Here is a 19,942-nt window from a genome sequence, read left to right as displayed (position 1 = left end):
CGTTGTAGTGATAATTCCGGTAATGAAAGTGGTGATGATCTCCGTTATTTCGGTAGAGACAGTCGGAAGATCATAGTTCGAAATGTTGTAGTGTTCCGGTAATGACAGTGGCGACTTCTGTAAGGGCAATGAAAGAGATCACTCTGGTCACCGTGGCAATAGTTCCGGTGGATACAGTGAGAGTGATCTCTGTGATTCCGGTAAGGACAGTCGGAGCGTCGTGATATGGTCGTACCAAGATAGTTGTAATGATTTGACAATGGTGATAGTTGTCGTCGGATGCATGCCCGTTGGTGAATACAGTTTGGCTGAAAGTTGTCGATGAACAACAGATGGAAGAGTCGATTTGATTTGTCGTTTTTATTTTTCAAGGTGGTTTTGGTCTTTGAAATGACCACTCCCCAGGAACGGTATAAACAGCAGTGCGTTTTCCCCTAGATGGCAAAGTCGGTAAAAAAGGTAACCATCACAATCGGAATGCTTTGGCAGGATTTTGTCGCTTCCGTCTTTTTTTTTGTGTTTTGCACCAACGCCGGCGTAAGGCATTGGCTGCATGCAAAGTTGAAAATAGAGCTGAACCGTCTCAGAGGGTAGCTTGGAGTCAAGAGGGATTTCCCCGCGAGTTCTTCCCATTCTTCTTCGGCGATGCTAGGCATCGGAACAGTGCGGGTGGTGTCGCCTCGCACTACCGGCAGGGCCCATTGGATCAGACTGCCCATATTGGCGTGGAGGTTGCTGGCTGTAAATGTTTGAAGCTCGGTGTTTTGCACCTGAGCTTGTCATCGAAGTACCCCGTGATGACGCGGGCTTGGCCGCCAAGGTAGACGGACACCACAAGGACCTGTTGATGCCAGAGTCGATGAGATGGGATGAAAGTGGTCTCCTTTGGGGGAACACTTACTGGAACCATGTGGTGCGCTCTGTTGAAGATCTTGACTTCCCGGCCCTTTTTTCCAACAGCGACACGTCATGGTCCTTTTGACCATTGTGAATTCCAGCCTCATTTCTTCGAGCATGAGTCGGACGAGGACTTGCAGCTCGGTGGTTGTCGGCTTCTTCGGATCGGGATATGCTTTGGTCTCCAAGAGGACGATGCGGTGGTTGTGTCGTTCTTCAACCACGTCGTGGACTCGGCGGATGAGACACGGGGATTTCTTGCCGTCGATTTGGAAGTGTTTCCCCCGTGGTCGTTGTTTCCTGGATGAGCGTTAGAATTCGTGTTGTGAGGTGAGAGTAGCAGAAAATGAAGACTTACTTATCAGGCCGCCATTCGTAAGGCCCTATTTCCGGAGACCTCCAATTCTCGATACTGGCGGCTGATTGCTTTGTCAATTTCGTCTGCAAGTGCCAGACCCAGTTGTTTGTCCTTTTCAGTAGCGGACAACCCCTCAGTCTTGCGGAAACGGCGTTTCAGCTTGATCATGTTGGTCGTTTGCCTCACCAGGCGCAGGTTGCAGCGGCGAGCGAAGTAGGAGGTGGCGGTTCTGGGCGTGTCCCCCGTTTAGAAGTCTAGGGGATTTATTTCGATGCAGACTTTCATACATTCTTCTGGGATGATGTCGTCCCCAATTGCCTCCTGCAGGTAGACAAGGGTGTTGGAGATGGTTCCTGTTCGCTGTTGGTGCTGAAGCACCCACAGCGGGGAAACGCGTTTTTTTTGGGATTCGAGGGTACACTGTGACTAGAGGGATGAGGAGCGAAAGGAAGAGAAACAAGGGCGACATAGATATCGTTTTATGCCCCTTGCAAGATCTATTATGCCTATTTGGAACAGTACCTAGAAAAGGGAAAGTACAAAGGAATCGTAGACGAACTGAGCTTAATTTAGATTCTGACCTGGCTCAAACCTTAAGGTAGATCTGAGCTTCTAGAGAGAGATCTATCAATGAATAGCTCATTTTAGCATCACAATCATACCAACGTAACACTGACCTTGCTTATACTATGATGGACAAGTTGGCTGGTTGACCTTATCAGTTCCGATGAGTTTACCAGTGCGACTCTCTTTTCCCATATGATCAGCAATATACATAAGTGGAAATGAAGCCTGAATGAATGAAACCACGCAAGAAAATAAGAAATTCGATTACAAACTCAGCAGATAACGCTAGAGAGTCAATTGACCCGAAGAATGAAAGGGCGATGACCACGGCATAACCAGCAGCGGGACTCAGTAGCTCAAAAGACAACCCTTTTCCAACAGCTGGAGCTCAAAATTCACGATAGAGATATTCTAATATTATGATGAGGTGTTCGTCGTACTATGCTTATTCAGGAAGGCAACGCCGCGGATCCGCGGACTACTCCGGGCTGCGGCAGGCACAGCCTGACGAGGTATAACAGGTAGCCCCAATCCCGGATTAATGACCATATGAGTCAATTTCGAAAATATTTGTTTTTTTGAGATCTCTATCTTTATCCCGCGTCATGTCCAACGAAGCGCTCCAAGAAACCAACAATAAAGCCCTTGGTACCGCCGCGGGCACGTTTCCGATCGTCACACTACCCGACGGACGCAAAGTACCCACCGGGACGGTCGGTGCCCTACTTGTGAATATCAAGGCCTTTGATGAGGGATTTGATGAGGGGAGTGAAGAGGATCGCGTTAGACTCGAACTGGCAATTCGATCCGCAATTCCAACTCTACACAAAATTGGCATGTTCGATCTTTTTGCCCCGGACGAGTGGTTTTCTCAGTCAAGCACCGGGCGCAGTTTAGTGGGCCAATTGGCGAAGGATTACATTGCGTAGGTTTCGTGCTGGAGCTGCTCTGCCGAGCTTTTACTGACGTATTTGAGCCAGGTTTGGCAAATGACTTCAGTTTCAAGGCTGAATACTTGGGATTCATTATCTACTGTCCTGGGGCGTAATTGAAACCTGTGTATTATTTAAATTGCGCATTTAGTCTGATTTTATGAGTACGCAGTCATAGATTGGACGAATAAACACGGAAAATGAGACTGAATGTCATATGGGATGAATGTACTCCGCATTTTGCGAATTGCGGGGAAGTAGAAGCCAAGGCGTTGACAGCGGCCCGCAACAGCGATCTGAGGCTGTGAAGGGTCCGAGATGCCCTCAACTACTTTCTGAGACAATGTGACCGGGATAAGGTCGTCGGTGCAACCATTTTAGAGCCATGGAGTATCGCTGTGGTCAAAATAATTATTCTAATTCTATCCAAAATGCATCGCAACACTGCTTCTGCAGTACTAGTTGCACTTTATCGTGGCGGAACTAGCAAAGCCATTTTCTTCCACGAGAATGTGTACCTTCAGAGCCAGGAATCGAAAGAGACCGTCTCTTGAAGCGGCCAATGGACTCCCCAGATCCGCTTCTAATTGATGGAATGGGCGGATCAAAAGCGGTGACGTCGAAAATTGCTATTGTCAACAAGTCAGCACGAGAAGGCATAGATGTGGATTATACATTCATGCAAGTTGGGATTGCAGACGACACCATATCTTACGGAGGGATCTGCGGTAAAACATCTGCGGCAGTTGGCCCTTTTGCGATCGATGAAGGGCTGGTTGAGTTTCGGCCTGGAACTTCTATTGACCAGAGACAAGAGCGCAGGAAGTGAGAATACTCAATACCGGAACGAGGAATACGATTATTGCTCAAGTGCCTGTCGATGTGCATGGTGCCTTTTTGGCTGAAGGAAACTATGAAATTGCGGGTGTACCGGGAACGGCGAGTGCGATTTTACAGGTCTGTAATTCTCCACTGAGGTTCACATTGAGAGGAACACTGATGAAGGACAGCTATTCTGTCAGAAGGGATCATCCCAATAGGAGAGTCAATCAATGCCGTGAATACCAGAAGCAAATATATCGAAATCACCATATGAGACGTCGCAAATCCATCGTTTTCGTCAGTGCCAGCGACTTTCGCATCACAGCCCACGAAAGCGCCGCCTACTTAACGGCCAACGAAAAGCAAACGAAATGCCAAGAATTACGGGGAAAAGTAGCTGTCCTGCTAAAGTGGACCGACGACTGGAAGACGTAGGATCAAATCTCTCCATTTGCACCTCTCCCGATATCCGTTGCTCCCCCACACAACTCCTCTCAGGGCCTCAGGGCCATGTAGTCGCGCGCCTTTTCTTGGGATAAAATGTGTCATAAGAGCATGGCTGGAATAGGTGCTGTCTGTACTGCGGCTTGCAGCCGCGTCTCGGGGACTATAGTGAATCGTGTTATTGGCAACGCTGCGGACTTGGATACCCTGGATATCATTCATCTCATCGGGGTTGCGTTCATAAGGAAGATGCCCCGGGGCAAGATGGACTGCCTGGTTTTCTGTGCCCTTTCTTTTGTCAGGACTGCACGCCAGATTATGGACAGGACTGCCTACATTTCGGGGGGATTCGCCCCCGCAGGCCGACGCGTAGGTTGTTGTTGGATAATTCCTTGTACTTGAGGTGCTTGCTTCTGCTCGAGATTGTGATCAGTCTGATACTGCATGATTTTTCTGCCATGCAATGGCTGTACCTGAATATTTTGTTTCAAAATCGTCTCAAGCCGTGTCATGATACTTCTTTCAAAGACACATTGTCAGATCTGAATCTTTCATTCCGAGAACTTTATCTCGCTTCTTATTTCTTCTTCCAGCACACTCAGTACTAGATTTTCGTTGAGAAGGGTGAAGGGTGGCTTAGAAATTTCAGCCCGTATTTTCGTGTGCAACACAACACCCATGACCTTCGCACTGAGGGGTTGAAAGTGATCTATCACATACTCTGATGGGCGGGATGATGATCCTTGCATGAACACTCCGCCACCTTCCTAAACTGCCCGTGCAACGAAAGCTCCAGATCTTGAGTAACTATGTATGCAAACTGCAAATGCAAGGGATACATCTAATCCGTTGGAGGCGCAACACGAGGCTTGTGTTACTGTGAAGTCCAGAGACAGTAAACGACTCAGTTGGGACTAATCGGAAGCAATTTCTGTCATGCAGTTTTAGAGGGCCGGGCTCATGGCTTGCATGACGAGTGTGGTTCATGCGGGTTTATGCAGCCTTTGCTGACTGAGCGTTGATGATGTGGCGGGCTGATGTTGAGCATGTATTCTTTTGATGTGTCCTTACAATGAGATCGAGATTTTATCGCATGGCATCAAGTGTGCACGCATTCTTGGATATTCTTACCATATGGTACCGGCTTCATGCGTACTTGTATTCTGGTTCCGCCTCGAAAAAGAAATCTAGCTTGGTAACCATTGGCCAAGAGTAGGTGTGCACAAATGTAATTGTTTTTCAGTAATGTACAGAGGTATCATGTTCATGACCATGGAAATTCAACTTCCGTATCTTTGCTTGAAAGCCTGTAAAAAGCCCAATTCATCATGCTCGTGCTCGTGCGCCATAATCCTAGCATCAGAGACAGGTGCACGGGTTTCAGCTTCCGGCCGCAAGTCGAGAATGGGAACCATCGACGGCCGCCCATGAGCACACTGAAACGGAAATGCGCACCGAGATAGCCGAGAGAGTAAAGTGTTGCACTCATCGATACTCAGTGGGTCGTTGAACATGATGGCACCGCGGCAGGCGCGAGAATTGAGAAGATCGATTATGCCTTGAGGGCAGCCGCTCATTTTCTGCACCCACTGATGTGATGAGGTGTTCTCGGAAATGGCGTCTTCGGCGTCCTCGAAGGGGAAAGAGCCATGACCATGGTATTTCGTCCTCAAGGATTTATTGGATGGGTTGTGCGGGCCTCTGTCATCCTCTTCGCTAGTCCAAATTTCCCGACGGAGCAAGTCGATAACCACGTTATGTTCAAGGCGACAGCGTTCGGCAATAAGCAAAGGGAGTGTTGTTACGGAGATGGTTCCTCCTAAGGCTGTTGTTTCGACAGCGTACTGAACACCCCATTTTCCGAAGAACCCGAGATATTTCCTGAATAGTGCCTGCTCCGACATCCCAACACTGAAGGTTATTGAGTCGACTTCAGTCGTACGAACTGCATTGAATTCACCCGATTCTTCCATCGGGAGAAACATTTCCTCAAACAGCTGTTCGACTCGACATCGCTCGTCTGCTGCGTGTTGATCGACCAAAACCAAAACATTCTCCGAGTCACGATAGCCGGCCTCGGAAGCACCGATTTCAATCTTCGTGAGAATGAATTTCTGGTCTACCTGGGCGATGATGGTCGCCTCTGCAAGGGAATTTCGATGGAGTTTTCCTCTGAATCTAGCAACATGAGTAGCATCTAGAGAATCGATGCTGTGAAGACAGTTGTGTGAAGAACCAGCAGCGTTCAGGTAGTCCGTGCCGATTTCAAGATTCGAAATTGGAAGCTCTGTTCGGCGGAAAGTAGGATTTTCCCATGCATTCAGCAAGTTGTTCACCCATGAATTTGTAGCCGGGGTGGAATCTGGTCGTGATGTTTCGGGATGAGACTCTGTGTGGGGAGCAGCGAAGCGACTGCCAGACCTCATCCTGGGCCCAAAGCTTGAGTCTTGAGGATCAAGTGTCTGACCTGTTCGACCATTGATCATATGGCGTTTCCCCGTTTGCGGATCTGTCCATGGTATATGGTCGTTCGTAGGCGCCTCGGATGTATTTTCCTCATGCTGTCTTGTGCCGCCTCGAGGCCGTTCCGGTAGGAAGCGTGATTGCATATTCTCACGTAAATCCTGACTATTCGTAGCGTTTCCTCTGTCCTGAGGCTCAGATGTCTGATTTGTCAGGTCTTTGGCGGATTTGACTCGAGACCAGCCATCGAAATGCGGACTTGAACTGACAGTCTGAGATCGTTGGAAAGCTGGCAACCTGACTCTACTGCCGAAAGTCTCGCCAGCACTCAATCCATCGGCTCCTTTCTTGAAACTGACTACTGTTTCCGCATTTCTCTGACCAGTATAAACCTTGGACTGTTCATCCCGCTCAGACGACCGAGTCTGTCGCTTTGAGACACGAGGGCGTAGCTTCTGCTGTTTGAGAAACTCCACGATCATCACGCCAAGAACGTCTAGAATTCGCTGGAGGGGTTTTTCAGAGTCTGGAGAGACATCTTCAGTATCGTCACAGAGCGACTGAGCCGAACTGGTCTCAATCCTGACATAAAACATCGGCCATTTGTTTACGGGCTTGGGCCAACTTCTGCTAGTCATACTGGTCTCTGAGCGACCGGGCACGGGGGAAAGCACAGATGCAGAGGTATCGCGAGATAGTGTGTTTCCAAAGTCCGAAAGCGATATCAGCCTGTTGACTTCGTTGAACAATAAATTGGAACCATTGCGCGGCAGAACAGGCTCTTTTCCCAATGAGATGAACTGAAGCTTTTTGGAGGGGCTAGGCATCGTTGAGATGGCAGCACAGATACTGAGGTCGGGGACTGTGGCAGAGAGAATATGCCATGCATCCATACTTCGAGAGGCGATCATGCCGGATTGTACAAGAATTGAGCCAATTCTTTCCAAATCCAGCTCATTTCTCACGGAATTGTTGTTCTTCGGGCGTATAGAAAATCGCTTGCCTCTTTCAACATCGGTAAAGGTCAGCTTTGAGAGCTGAGAGCTGCATAACAGGAGAGAAACCAGTGAATATCTGAGAGAATCCCACTCTCGCTCCAGCTCATCTGACCTTTGAAGAGCTAGCGCCCTGCTCTTTACCCGTACCGGCATGTTGCCAAACAAATCATTGACCGTGACACATGTTCCGTGGTCGCCAACCCGGATATTCTGGTGTGCTGGCGCGGGAATCAATCGTGCGACAGGTTTCGAGTGGTGGAAAATGACTGAACTAGTTGTTGCATCTTGCAAGTGACGAGACGTAACAGTCACCAATGACAACGATGCCAGTGAAGCCAAAAACAGACCTTTATGACCGTATGCACTTGTGCTTTGGAATTTCGAGGTATCTGTCGAGCATCAGTAGGCCGAACCCACTGTCAATTACGGGTTAGTACATACGGTGGGCTTTTCCAAGTCCGCCATCGACCTCAAATTCAGCCCGTGGAATCCCATCGCCATCATCTTCGACTATACAGCTTCCACGTTTGAAATCGACGGAGATGAGCACCGTGCGAGCGTTGGCATCCAATGCATTCTTCACCAGCTCGATGACCACGCCATTCAAGTGGGTAATTGAAGTGGATGATTTGATTTTTGCAACCACGTCAGGCGGGAGTGGGTAAATATCTCCAGATGGAGGCATGGCAGGATGAAACCTGGCCCAAACGTCGCGTATTTCTTCAGCAAGGCATGGCTTCCCTTGCGTCGGCGGGTTTATTCCAGAGACGGCATGAATTGCGCCAAACCGTCATAGCTATCAGATTAACCAGTCGTAATTTGCGAAGCGACCAGCAAGAATCATAGCTGGGATAAGGTTTCCGGATGTAAGCGAGTGGTTGTCAAGTGAAGAAAGTGAAGGCAACGATTGACATCAAGGACGGGCACATGATCTCATCCGGAACAACAGTCATCCCGCACTCTCCTTTGCCTCGGCGGAGTGAAGCTGCTCTCACAACAACCATCAAATCGACCCCAACGCGAAGTTCAACCTCCTGCACCAGGTTTTTCTGGACCCGCGATGGCTACAGCTGAAGGCCTTCCCCGGGCGCACGGTAAGCATCCTCTTCCCAAAGCGCGGACCCCCTGGAAGACACTGACCCGCTGGTTGGGTATACACATAGATCGCAATGGTCGCCGCCGCCCATTTTCCAGCTGGATGAAGCGTCTGGCTAGTCTCAAGGGCTCTTCTGAGTCTGGGAGCAGCCGTTGGTCCCATAAACGACACACAAACACCAAATCGAAGAAGAGCGCAGGCCAAGACAATAACCCGTACCCGCTGTCTGGTACAATCAACCGCCCGAACCAAAACGACTCCTATTCCGAGGTCGGGGAGCGTGATGGCCAAGGGTCGCGTTCGCGAAGTGATCCTTCTCTTGTGTATTCTGGCTACGAGAACCCCATTCCTGCGACAAGCGCCAAGTCAAACGCTCCTACTGTGTCGACCAACGATGACACCGCACCCTCCGACGCTGGATACTCCAAGGCAGGAACATTGGCTACGGGAGGGGCAGGGACTCAGGGTGGAGGTGAGGGAAGCACGTTCTCGTCGCCGGCACCCTCGGTGCGATCGTTGACTACGACGTTGACGACTGTGCAATCGGCGGCACCATCCACTCAGTTATACCCCGCGCCGAACGCACAACAGGGTCAGACACACGGCAACGGCAACTCGACCCAAAGCTCCACCAACCAGCAGGTCCAATTCTCGCACCAATTCCCTACTTCTTCTTCGCCCGCTACTGCCGTACCTCCGCATGTCATACCCCACAGTCATTCCATGACTTACAGCACTGCTACCGCCAACAATGTCCTCACCGATAACGCATCGATCCTGACCTTGGCGAGTTCCTCCAAAAGACGCCGCCGCAACTCGTTGGATACCAATGCCTCCGTCCGTGCAATGGCGCCGTCTTCAATCTTCGGTGGCAGTCGCGAAAGTCTTCCGTTGAGCGTTCTCAGTGGCAACGTGGCCGAGCCATCCAACACCTCGGCTTTCAATTCCCAGGGTGTCCCCAGCCGACCCAGCGTGGTTGGCCTGGCCAGCGCTGAACGCATCAGCGTTTACTCGTCGTCTGGTACGGCACCCATGGCTGGTGGCTCTGGGGAGCGAGGCAGCTTCTACACATCCAAACAAAACCCCACCACTGGCGATGGAGCGAGCATTAGGAGTGGCGCACCATCGCATGGTCGGAACGACAGCACTGCTGCCAGTATCACGGGTGTCGGCAGTCCTCTGGCCATGACCTCCGGCCGTGTCAGCCGTCGCAGCTCTGGATGGGGTGAGATAGCCGGCGACGAGGAAGAAAAGGGAGAAATTCGCGAAGAAGACGACAACAAAGATGCATCTCCACCTGGAACCAGACACGAGAACAGCTTCAATGGAGAACCAAAGATGAAATAATGACCACCTGGGAAAGTGGCTGCCAAGGCTTGGTTACTCCAACTCATGTTTCAAAAGATGATGATCAAGACCATCCAACGATGTTACGCAAACGGCCCTTCGAGGGATACACATACCTTCGCATGGAGATATATCACTAATGAATTGACGCATGGAAATCGGCAAACTGGGATTCGCGTGGTTTTTTTTGTTTTTTTTTTCTGGAGGTGTTTCTATTCTTTTGGGCGTTTCTTCTTCTCTAGGCGGGATTTTGATACCCTCTGCGGTATGCTTAGGTTGATTTTTGTTTTGCTTTTACTTCTATTCGACGTATACATTAACTTTCAAATTGAGCCATGTATTCATATGATTCAATGACTATCTAGTCTCAATACCTAGACGTTCGTGTTTTGTATGTTTTGTGCGAGGCGCCATGGATTCCACTGGATGTCCAGAGCGGCATGTCACCTGATTAATCCGCAAGCGTGTTGGGTGTTGAGGTTCCAGGATAAGGCACTGAATTGATGCCTCATTCCCAACCTCTGTCGGCATGCCTGTCCAGGGAAACCCGAGGCACTGAGCTTGATATGCGTTTCAAGCACTCTTGCCGACATTATATTCTACTTCAGGGGATCTTCATGGAAGAACACTGATCGAGACCGATTATGAAGGGTTTACTACTGTCAGGGGCTTGGCGCCCGTTCAGGGATAAATACCCCCAGAATCGCATGTAGACAGTTCGATACAGTCAAGTTCAAGTTCTGTCAAGTTCGATTTGTCTAGCAGGCCCTTATTCAATATTCAGTGCTTCGTCGTAGCCCATCTCAACATTGGGCCCGAAAAACCAAGCCTGTTACTTCTTGTGGTTTGTCGTCCTCAATTTTTTTTTTTTTTCTTCTCAGTTCTCGCTCATCCTCGCTATTGGGACGCGACCCGTCGCCGAATGACCATCGGCATGTCATCCTGGTACACAAACCAAGCATTCCGATACGTCCACTCATGCTCTGGATCAACCAGTTAAATCTAAATCTCATCAGTCAGCGCATCGCATTTCAGTATTTTCGAATAAACCGGACCACTCACATCAAACTGATTGTACAAGGTCGCAATCAACTTCTTGATTTCCAACATAGCCATATATAACCCCATGCAGACACGACCACCTCCCCCGAAAACAAAATCGACGGTATCCTTCATACGTCTGGATCGGGACTCAAACTGCTCGGCACTCTCGCTCTCACCTTGCAGCCAGCGGCCGAGATTAAAGGTGTCTACATCGTCTCTGAAGATAGGTCCGTACCTGTTCGTCACAGCGGAGTTGATTCCGACTTTCGTGTCCGCTGGCAGATATCTACCTCCAGCAGAGTGAACCCGCCCTCTGGCACAACACGTTAGAAATCATCTCGATATCGAGGTTGATCGTAAAGGTAGTAAGATCCCAGATGAGCCTCCAGAGCGTAGGAGCCGGGAGAGAGGCTTCTTGCAATTCGCCGACGAGTCTTGAAGAAGCCGAGGGCGACTTGGCCAGGTAGTAGAGAATGGCGCGCATGATGGCAGAGCTGCAGCCAATTCAAGATTTGGTGGTCGCTGACCATGTCCGGAAATGTTTCTTTTAGCTGCAAGTTTTGTGAAGCGTGTGGTCGACCTCGCCAGCGATGATGTTCTTGGAGGCCAGTTAGGCTTGATATTCAGCGACTACCTTGAAGGCGTACAGAATCCCGGTTAGTGTGGTCTTCGGGCCGACGCGCTTGATCGGGTTCTTGTCGAGGAGACTGTCCATAGGATTTGGGAGACTTGTGAATTTTACAAATAATGCCATTAGCTTGTCGCGGTGCGGGTTGCTGACTAGGAAGTTTAGGGTGTCTTATCGGTGCGAAGTATATTAAGCCAGCGGTGAAGTCGTTGATCAAATTATCATGATACTTATCCTGGTCAATGAAACCGTAATGGCGACCGAAGCTGAAGTTCGCAGTAACATCCTATGCGACTGACTCGAGTTAAAGAATGCGGCTCTTTGCCGGGACAGGATTCGATCACATACAGAATCCAATCCACTCGTTTGCGGGACACGTCTTCCCTGTGTTCTCGCAATCGACGAATCTCAGCAGCTTCTCCACGAACTTATCCAGTGTTTCGTCGATCAAGGGTTCATACTCCAGAACCTTGGTCATGTTTCATAGACTGCGAATCAAATGGATGTTCTGATTATGCCAATCCTCATTCTGGGTGTTGAACAGGTTGGACATGCGGTGGCCTTCGTTAAGAACATCGTTCGGTCGGTACATGTCACTCTGCATTCATTATACACGTCAGTTGACATGCGATCCAAGAGTTGGAGAGGGTTATGACAATACCTTCTTCCAAGGATTGCGCGTCGAATAGATGATCCGAATCAAATTCGGATCTGGAATGCTCACGCAATTGGAACCAATTCGCACTGCAGTGCCATATTTTCGATTCAGCTCGATATCCGTTTGATCTACCCGACCTCGAAACATGCGAATTGCTCGCCAGAAGTCGGTGCTCTTGGCGAGTATTGGACTGGGGATAGCTCTCAGCGACGAGAGGAAGATATCCCAAACGAGCTTGGTCAGGACCAGCAGACCACAACCCCCTGCTTTCACAGGTCGCCAGGAAGCGAAACAAGTAGTGCCATTGTCCTGGTTGATGCAGGTGCAGTATCCTGGATCACTCGCAGAGGCTCGGAGGAAGAGGGATTGCAAAGCGCTTCAAAGTTCAAGACATCTTAAGCGTGATTTAAGTGCAGGGCACATGGCTCTCCGCAGCTTCTGACAGGCTACGAGGTACCCTGGTTGTTTAGGGCCCCAGGTGAGGAGCGGAAACAGAACAAGAGGTCACGGTGGGCGACAAAGTACCCCGGGACTCCGTGTTTCTATGTATCTTGGATAGACTAGGGAAGTCTTAGTTGGTTATAGTTGACTTCGTAGCTCGCCGACGCGGGGCAGAGTGGGATGTGGGGACGGGAGATGTTTTCATCGGTGCGGTTCCTGGCTAACCTCAAGAGACAGATTTCAAAAAGAAGGCTTACAGAACCTTCATTTTGATAGCAGTGTTGGCCTGGCATCAGCGGACTCTCGCTTAGTCTCGTCTTTGCCCATTCTTTGCTCCTTTCTACGGAGCGCAGCTTCGGATAGACCCGAAAATCTCTAGAAATGGCTTCGCAACGATGAGGGTCCGAGTCTTCGACGAGCTTCTGGAACGGGATCGCGTCGAACGTGTTGGTGGCGCATCCTTAATGTGACATATCCACAGTGGCTTCTGTAAGCGAAGTCAGCATCATGACGTCTGTCGCGTATGTGATATGTGGATGCCCGATGGAAATCCTTCTGCAGGATCCTCGTCCCCGGTCAATACGAAGATGGACCCGCTCGATCAGATGCTTGAGAACTCCGAATCAACAATTGTCCCTGTCGTGTCCCCGGGGATAGTCCTGCAGTGCTAACTGAGCTAGTCTGACGGCAGATGGCAGTCCAGATTAGATGCTGAAATATCTTTTCTTCTATTCATCCTGGAGATAACACAGGTAGAGCCTCTTTTTCCGCGAGTCCGTATTGAGAACCGTGACTGTGTGAGAATCCAGAGCTTTCTGGAGGCTTCTCCAGCTGAATCCTACCTGGCCGAGAGCCGGGTCGCGACGGTTCAAGGGGTGATGTGGGTGATGACAATTGTTCCTCTGGTCTTTGTTGGCATGTGACTCAATGTCCGGGTGTTTTTTAAGCGAGTCTTTGGGTGGGACGAATTTATCATCTCCATTGCTATCGTGAGCACATTGCTTTGGCGTCGACAATCTTCATTATCTTGACATTGGGCTGACTTGACTTTCACTAGGGCTGTCTTGTTGCATATGCTGCCGTCTGTCATGTTGCCTCTAAGCCGAGACTAGGAAGACAACTCGCTGTGGTCGCTCAGCATCCCGACAACCTCAATCAAGTGGCTCTGTTATGCGATACTGGGAAAGTCTTGGTGATTTTGGCCTTCACATTGGGAAAGACATCATTCGCCGTGACAATGTTGCGATTCGTGGTTCACAGGTGGATGGTTGTCCTCTTGTGGTTTGTCATCGTGACCATGAATGTGGTCAATGTCCTCGCTGTATTGTTTGTTTTGTCCAGAGCAAAGACCCTCGACATGTGTGGAACCCTGCGATCCCATCAAATTATTGGCCATCTGATGTCTTTACTAATTTTTCTCTGCTTGTTGGAGGTATCTTGTGCCACTTTTCTTCTTGACTAGCCAGGATGTACTGACGTCGTGGTATTTAGCGTACTACGGTGCCCAGGATTTTGTCTTAGCTCTTCTTTCCTGGAAAATTATGTGGGGTCTTCAGATGATGAAGAAGAAGGAAAGGCTTGGCATTGCTTTTGCAATGAGCCTTGGTGTCTTGTAAGGGTATCCTTGAAGATTGCTCTGACCCAAAAAACTAAACCATTTTAGTGCCGGTCCGGTCTCCATCACTAAGACGACATACCTAGTCGCTTTATCCGCCAAGGCCGACTTCATCTGTGAGTGTCGTGCTACCATACTGTCGTGTGCTGCTTCACGCTAATCGGCTTTTCCACAGTGGAACTTGCACCCATTGTCTGGGGGCCGCCGTTGAAGATGGACTGGCCATCACTGCCGCCTCGATCTCTGCCATCAAGCCCTTGCTCATAAGAGCCTTCCCTGGCTCGTCGACAGGAGAGCACTATAACATGATCTCCTACCCAACGAGACCATCGCAGCAGAAAGTTTTCGACATCTCACAGGGTGAGACGCATACTGATATCGGGCACACTAGCATTCATGACCGAGGCAGCCAAACTGCGATTCTTGAACTCGGTCACCAACAACCAAAATGGAATGAGAGAATCAGCATGACAACGGAGGTCTCAGTGACATATGTCCTTTCACCATGAGATAGATGTGTCAATATTTCGTCTTCGATCAAATGTGGTCGAGTGCAAGGCTTGAAATCGACGCTGACAAGGCACAGGGAAAATATAGTGTGATTATCTTGACGTGCCCACGACCCAGATAAACCCAGATTTTACCTTTTGCCTCTGAATCAGAGTTTGATCACAACCTCGTGGTCATCGAGTTTAAATTCCAAGCGAATTGGAATTGTTGATTTTTTGAACGGAACAGCTGAACACATCCCCAACATTCTGGGCTCTCGGCTCCTTGCTTACTTAGGCGGCTGCTGATTGGCCACACTAATCCATGGAGGGTGGCACATGGACCGAGCCTCGGGACTTGCGCCCACCTTTTCATTTCAAAACCACGTTGTGGCGGGGCGAAATATAGGAAACATCGCAGTCCTCTCCAGAAAGCGTTAGTGAGATGGAGAAATCTGTATCGTTAAAGAATTTAGAGATTTAGGGCCGCACAGCAGCCCTATTCGGTCTGGCGGTGTGCATGTGAACAGCTAAAAAAGCAATATTTGCGGACGAAGAAATTCATTCAATCGAACGATTTGTCGACGCTCGACAAGCAGCCGGTATTTGTCAGCTACAGTTTCCCCAGCCCGACCCTGCATAAAGGGTTCGCAGTATCGTACAATCGAATAGCCGCGAGTTCGTAGTTGAATCCAGCCACTGGCTGATCTTGGCAATCGCTCAGCCCCTGAGGAGATCACAGGCTGCCAGGAAAATGACAGTGAATAGAATTTCGCCTAAACAGAATGTAGTAAATGTAGTAAATGTAGTAAATGTAGAAAGATAGACGGAATCGGCCAAACCATCCCGCCGATAAAGTGTAGGCTCCGATCGAGCTCTGGTAGTGAATAGCTCCGCCAGGCGCCAACAGACGGTTTTTTCCGCGTACTCGGTTCCCATTTTTTAAAAGCCTCCTTTGCTTTGCGGCTAACCCACCACATTGTTTTCCTAGTCCCGCGCGCTGCATCTGGACAATTTCATCCACAACAACTTCAACAGCCATTGCAACCTTATCCATCCGACTGTCTCGTTCAAGGAGCACCGCCAAAATGAAGATGCCCCAGCCGCCCCGACCCAGGTCGGTCGCGATTGTGGGCACGGGCATGGCGGGCTTAACCACAGCGCATCTTCTGCATCGAGATCCCGAATCGCGATACGAGGTGACTCTACTCGAAAAGGTACGCTTCAGCATGCATCGTCGCGCGGCCCCCACGTCGATATAGTTCTCCAGCAGAGAGCTATGGGGGCCATCGGGGGCCAAAAGGACCCGATTCGCCGTCGAAATCGATCCCGAGATACTGACATCGACCCAACAGCAAGACAAAATCTCGCTGGCCGCGGAATCAATCGCCATTCCTTCCCGAGATGAGAAAAATCAACAGGTCTGGGCCGATGTGCCCATGCGTGCTTTCGCAGGTGGCTTTTATCACAACCTCATCCGCATGTACGACTACCTCGAGGTTGCGTACAATGCGCAGCCATTCCTTTTCAGCTTCACCAGATTGCCGCGACACCAGGAACCACCGTCAATCCCTTCTTGCATTCCTAGCCCGCAGATGGTTTACGCCTCGAACTTCCACCAGTTTCCTCCGGCACCCCGAACCGCGGATCTGGTCCGCTGGGCTGTGGAAGCAGTGTATGCAATCGTGTGCTACTGCTGGTTTACCATCTGCTGTTTCTTCATCGCGCCGTACGAGGAAGACCCGAAGACGGGAAGACTGTGCGAGTCGCTGGATGAATATCTCCGCCGCATGTGGATGCCCCGGCACTACGTCACGAATTACCTAGTGCCTCTCATCTCCAGCGTCTGCACATGCTCTCATGAAGAGCTCCTCTGTTTTCCCGCCTCCGACGTCCTGGCCTACAAGCGCCGAACCCATCGGCAGCAGCACTTCGTTGTCTCCGGCGGTGTGCAATCCGTGCAGGAAAAGCTGCTGAAGGGCATCAACGTGCGACTGGGCGCACAAATCACGCACGTCGCCCCAGATAAAACCGGCGTGCAGATTAAGTATTCGACGCCCGATGGGGATACCACTGAGAAGTTTGACCTTGTCATTCTGGCAGTGTCGCCTGATATCGCAGCGGCACTGTATCCATCACTTAGCTCTCAGTTATCGACGATCCCCACGACCACCGTTGAAACCATCGCCCACACCGACGAATCACTCATAACCCCGATGCTGCGTGCGACCTCCTCGGACCCGGCCTCCGACAAGGAACTGGCTGTCGGCCATGTGGTCCACGCCACACAACGCATCCACCTCTTCTCGGACGGCCATATCACCGAAGCCGTCCACGAACAACCCAACTCTATCCTGGTCACCACTAACCCAATCTTTCCGCCGGAGAAGTCGAAGGTCATCCGCTCGGCGCACTTCACGCGCGTCTTGCGGAGCCCGCGGAGTCGGGCTGTCATCAATGCGGTCTTCAAAGATCGCAAGTACGACCCGGCTCTGGCAAAGTCGGCTTCTCCATTCCCGTGGCGGAATGGAGACCATGGAGTCTTCCTGGCGGGTGGGTGGTGCTGGGATGGAATGGTGTTGTTGGAGGGATGCATTGTTTCGGCAATGCGGGTTGCCAACGCCCTCGGTGTGGAGGTTCCTTGGGATGAGGAGGCGTGAGGATAAGGAGGCGTGAGGATGAGAAGGAAGCCCGATGATGCCGAAGATACCCTATTATTATCATCATTTTTATGACTATTTTTGTTTCTATTTTACATCACTTTTTCTCGGGGCTTCTCTTCATTCTCTTATCTTTATCAAAAGCGAAGGCCATGGCGGGCCACGGACTCACGAATGTTCTCAAACATATCTACGCAATGAATGAACAATTTCATGACACAATTTCATATTAGCGATACTACTCCTTTTCCAAATGCTAATACTTCAGCCTCATTCCGTCATACCTCGAATACCTTGCCAGACCCCTCCCCCTTAGAACCCTACGCAAACATTGTCGAGTTCACACGGTAATGGGCACTGTTTCGAAGTTAAACTGAGTCATCCAATTTACGCCATGGACGGTGAAGCAGAAGGTTTGGCACGTCACTTACGCAGATGTTAGGACCAGTCGGGTTCGACTGAGGCGGGCAGAGATTCGAACTTAGGCAGCATCCAGGAAGAGGCCCATCAGCCACGCAGGTCGTACCGGTTGGACACTGTGCGAGAGTAAGAATGAGTTGGAGTCCATTTTGTGAGGAATTCGAGGGGAAGATAAGCTTACGCATACGCCTGCTGCAGGGCAGAAGGGTGATGTTTCTGGGCAGGATACGCAGCTGCCGTTGACGCAGCCACCGCCTCCCGGGCCAAGTGGGCACTGTTATGAGGTCAGCATGTTCAAAAGATCCACGATGAAGATAAATCAGCTCATACCGATAGGGAGCATCGGCCGCAGTTGTCCGTGTTGGAATCCAGGTCCACGCAGTTGCTATTGCAGCAGGCAGGGAGTGTGCCAACGCAAGTTGGGTTATCACATGAGCCACAGTGTGTTATACTGGAGCTCAGATCTGTGCAGGTACCATCGCAGCAAGCCGGAATCAGGCCAGGACACGGTAACGCGATGCAAGAGCCACAGTGGTTAAGATCCGTGCTAAGATCCGTGCAAGTTCCATTGCAGCAGGCTGGATCGACTCCCACACATGGTGCAGCCGTGCAAGAGCCGCAATGGTTAACATCTGTGGCAACATCTGTGCATGTGGAATCGCAGCAGGCTGGCATGATGCCCAGACATGGGATTGCAAGGCAAGAACCGCAGTGGTTCACATCCGAGCTCAAGTCAGAGCATGTGCCCAGACAGCAGGCTGGTCGGGCTCCGGTGCACGCTAGCGCAGTGCATGAGCCGCAGTGGTTGACGTCTGAGGCAAGATCGGTACAGTCGCCATTGCAGCAGGCGGGTGTTACGCCCAGGCAGGGGAACGCCGTGCAGGAGCCGCAGTGTAAGATATCGGAGCTGAGATCTGTACAGAAGCCTGTGCAACAAGCTGGATTTGCACCTGTGCAGGCGGGTGATTGGCAGTTTCCGCAATGTATAGGGCTCGAGGCGAGATCTGCGCAGGTGCCGTTACAGCAGGCGGGCAGTAAACCTGTGCAAGCTGGGGCTAGGCAGTTGCCGCAGTGGGTTATGCTTGTTGCGAGATCTGTGCAAGCTCCATTACAGCAGGCGGGTTGGAGGCCCAGGCAGGGGAGGGCTATGCAGGAGCCGCAGTGGTTGATGTTCGATTGTAGGTCTATACAGTTTCCAGAGCAGCAAGTTGCTGCTGTTGGAGGGCACTGTTGGGTTTAACTGTAAGGCCCATAATTTTTCGGTATCAGGGGGCTATTGTACTTACGACTGTCAAGCAGGTTCCGCAGTGCTGGGCATTGGAGCTCAAATCGGTACAAGTTCCGGAACAGCACGCTGGCTGAATTCCAAGGCATGGAAGAGCGAGACAAGCTCCACAGTGGTTAGGATCATTGGCCAAATCGACGCAACCTCCGAGACAGCAAGATGGCATTACACCCGTGCACTATAAAGCAGTTACGAGCAGTCCAACAATCACCAGGGGATATCAACAAACCGTATTGTTGCAAGTTCCACAATGTTCAGCATCGGTAGCGAGATCAGTACATTCGCCAGTGCAGCATCCAGGTAGCACTCCGATGCAGGGAGTTGCAGTGCAACTTCCGCAATGAAGGAGATCCGAATTCAAGTCCGAGCAAATACCTGAGCAGCAAGCCGGTGCTACGCCGGTACACTGATATCTTTTAATAAATGACATGTGGCACCTGTGATAGGTAGACTTACGCTTATGCCGCAAAGTCCGCAATTGGCCACCGAGGCAGTCAAATCCGAGCAGGTGCCATTACAGCATGCGGGCAGAACTCCGGTACACTATGAAGTCAGCTGTTAAGAAGTACATTGTTGGGAACTTGCGACTAAACATACCGCGACAGCGTTGCAAGACCCGCAATGCGTAAGACTTGTGGCTAAATCGGTGCAGGACCCCGAGCAACAGGCTGGGTCTAGACCCACACACTACAATCCCTGAGCCAACGAAGCCAACTGGAGTATTTTCCATGAAGAGCACTCACTGGGATTGCCGAACAAGTTCCACAGTGCAGAGTGGA

At 50.5% G+C, this 19,942-nt stretch overlaps 9 protein-coding genes across 9 annotated transcripts; 6 read left to right on the top strand and 3 right to left on the bottom strand.

Annotated features, from left to right (window-relative positions):
* Positions 1–434: 434 nt before the first annotated feature.
* N7532_007560 (uncharacterized protein) lies at positions 435–1,423 on the bottom strand (the record flags this gene model as incomplete). Its single annotated transcript, XM_056620053.1, has 5 exons — positions 435–735; positions 792–841; positions 902–946; positions 984–1,197; positions 1,311–1,423. The coding sequence occupies 5 exons, from the start codon at positions 1,421–1,423 to the stop codon at positions 435–437; spliced, it is 723 nt and encodes a 240-aa protein (XP_056473419.1).
* A 1,004-nt stretch (positions 1,424–2,427) lies between these two features.
* N7532_007559 (uncharacterized protein) lies at positions 2,428–2,751 on the top strand (the record flags this gene model as incomplete). The annotated part of the gene is made up of 1 exon (XM_056620052.1): positions 2,428–2,751. The coding sequence occupies one exon, from the start codon at positions 2,428–2,430 to the stop codon at positions 2,749–2,751; it is 324 nt and encodes a 107-aa protein (XP_056473418.1).
* Positions 2,752–5,300: 2,549 nt separating this feature from the next.
* On the bottom strand, positions 5,301–8,166 carry N7532_007558 (putative DNA mismatch repair protein (Mlh3); the record flags this gene model as incomplete). Its single annotated transcript, XM_056620051.1, has 2 exons — positions 5,301–7,870; positions 7,923–8,166. The coding sequence occupies 2 exons, from the start codon at positions 8,164–8,166 to the stop codon at positions 5,301–5,303; spliced, it is 2,814 nt and encodes a 937-aa protein (XP_056473417.1).
* A 375-nt stretch (positions 8,167–8,541) lies between these two features.
* Positions 8,542–9,924, top strand: N7532_007557 (uncharacterized protein; the record flags this gene model as incomplete). The annotated part of the gene is made up of 1 exon (XM_056620050.1): positions 8,542–9,924. The coding sequence occupies one exon, from the start codon at positions 8,542–8,544 to the stop codon at positions 9,922–9,924; it is 1,383 nt and encodes a 460-aa protein (XP_056473416.1).
* A 996-nt stretch (positions 9,925–10,920) lies between these two features.
* N7532_007556 (uncharacterized protein) lies at positions 10,921–12,074 on the bottom strand (the record flags this gene model as incomplete). The annotated part of the gene is made up of 5 exons (XM_056620049.1): positions 10,921–10,926; positions 10,987–11,203; positions 11,259–11,462; positions 11,616–11,748; positions 11,945–12,074. The coding sequence occupies 5 exons, from the start codon at positions 12,072–12,074 to the stop codon at positions 10,921–10,923; spliced, it is 690 nt and encodes a 229-aa protein (XP_056473415.1).
* Positions 12,075–12,095: 21 nt separating this feature from the next.
* Positions 12,096–12,653, top strand: N7532_007555 (uncharacterized protein; the record flags this gene model as incomplete). Its single annotated transcript, XM_056620048.1, has 2 exons — positions 12,096–12,178; positions 12,347–12,653. 2 exons carry the CDS (start codon positions 12,096–12,098, stop codon positions 12,651–12,653), a joined length of 390 nt encoding a protein of 129 aa, XP_056473414.1.
* Positions 12,654–13,447: 794 nt separating this feature from the next.
* On the top strand, positions 13,448–14,819 carry N7532_007554 (uncharacterized protein; the record flags this gene model as incomplete). The annotated part of the gene is made up of 5 exons (XM_056620047.1): positions 13,448–13,606; positions 13,643–13,684; positions 13,753–14,096; positions 14,128–14,307; positions 14,486–14,819. Coding segments are annotated over 5 exons (1,059 nt in total), but the record flags the coding sequence as incomplete, so codon positions are not given.
* Positions 14,820–15,886: 1,067 nt separating this feature from the next.
* N7532_007553 (uncharacterized protein) lies at positions 15,887–17,458 on the top strand (the record flags this gene model as incomplete). The annotated part of the gene is made up of 2 exons (XM_056620046.1): positions 15,887–16,015; positions 16,154–17,458. The coding sequence occupies 2 exons, from the start codon at positions 15,887–15,889 to the stop codon at positions 17,456–17,458; spliced, it is 1,434 nt and encodes a 477-aa protein (XP_056473412.1).
* Positions 17,459–18,395: 937 nt separating this feature from the next.
* Positions 18,396–19,347, top strand: N7532_007552 (uncharacterized protein; the record flags this gene model as incomplete). The annotated part of the gene is made up of 2 exons (XM_056620045.1): positions 18,396–19,056; positions 19,178–19,347. The coding sequence occupies 2 exons, from the start codon at positions 18,396–18,398 to the stop codon at positions 19,345–19,347; spliced, it is 831 nt and encodes a 276-aa protein (XP_056473411.1).
* Positions 19,348–19,942: the final 595 nt, after the last annotated feature.

This window comes from Penicillium argentinense (genome assembly GCF_028826775.1).
Source record: "Penicillium argentinense strain IBT 30761 chromosome Unknown utg000006l_segment0_segment0, whole genome shotgun sequence".
In the NCBI taxonomy this organism is placed as follows: Eukaryota; Fungi; Ascomycota; class Eurotiomycetes; order Eurotiales; family Aspergillaceae; genus Penicillium; species Penicillium argentinense.
Note: the sequence above shows the minus strand (reverse complement) of the source record. Positions and strands in the feature narration are given on the sequence as shown.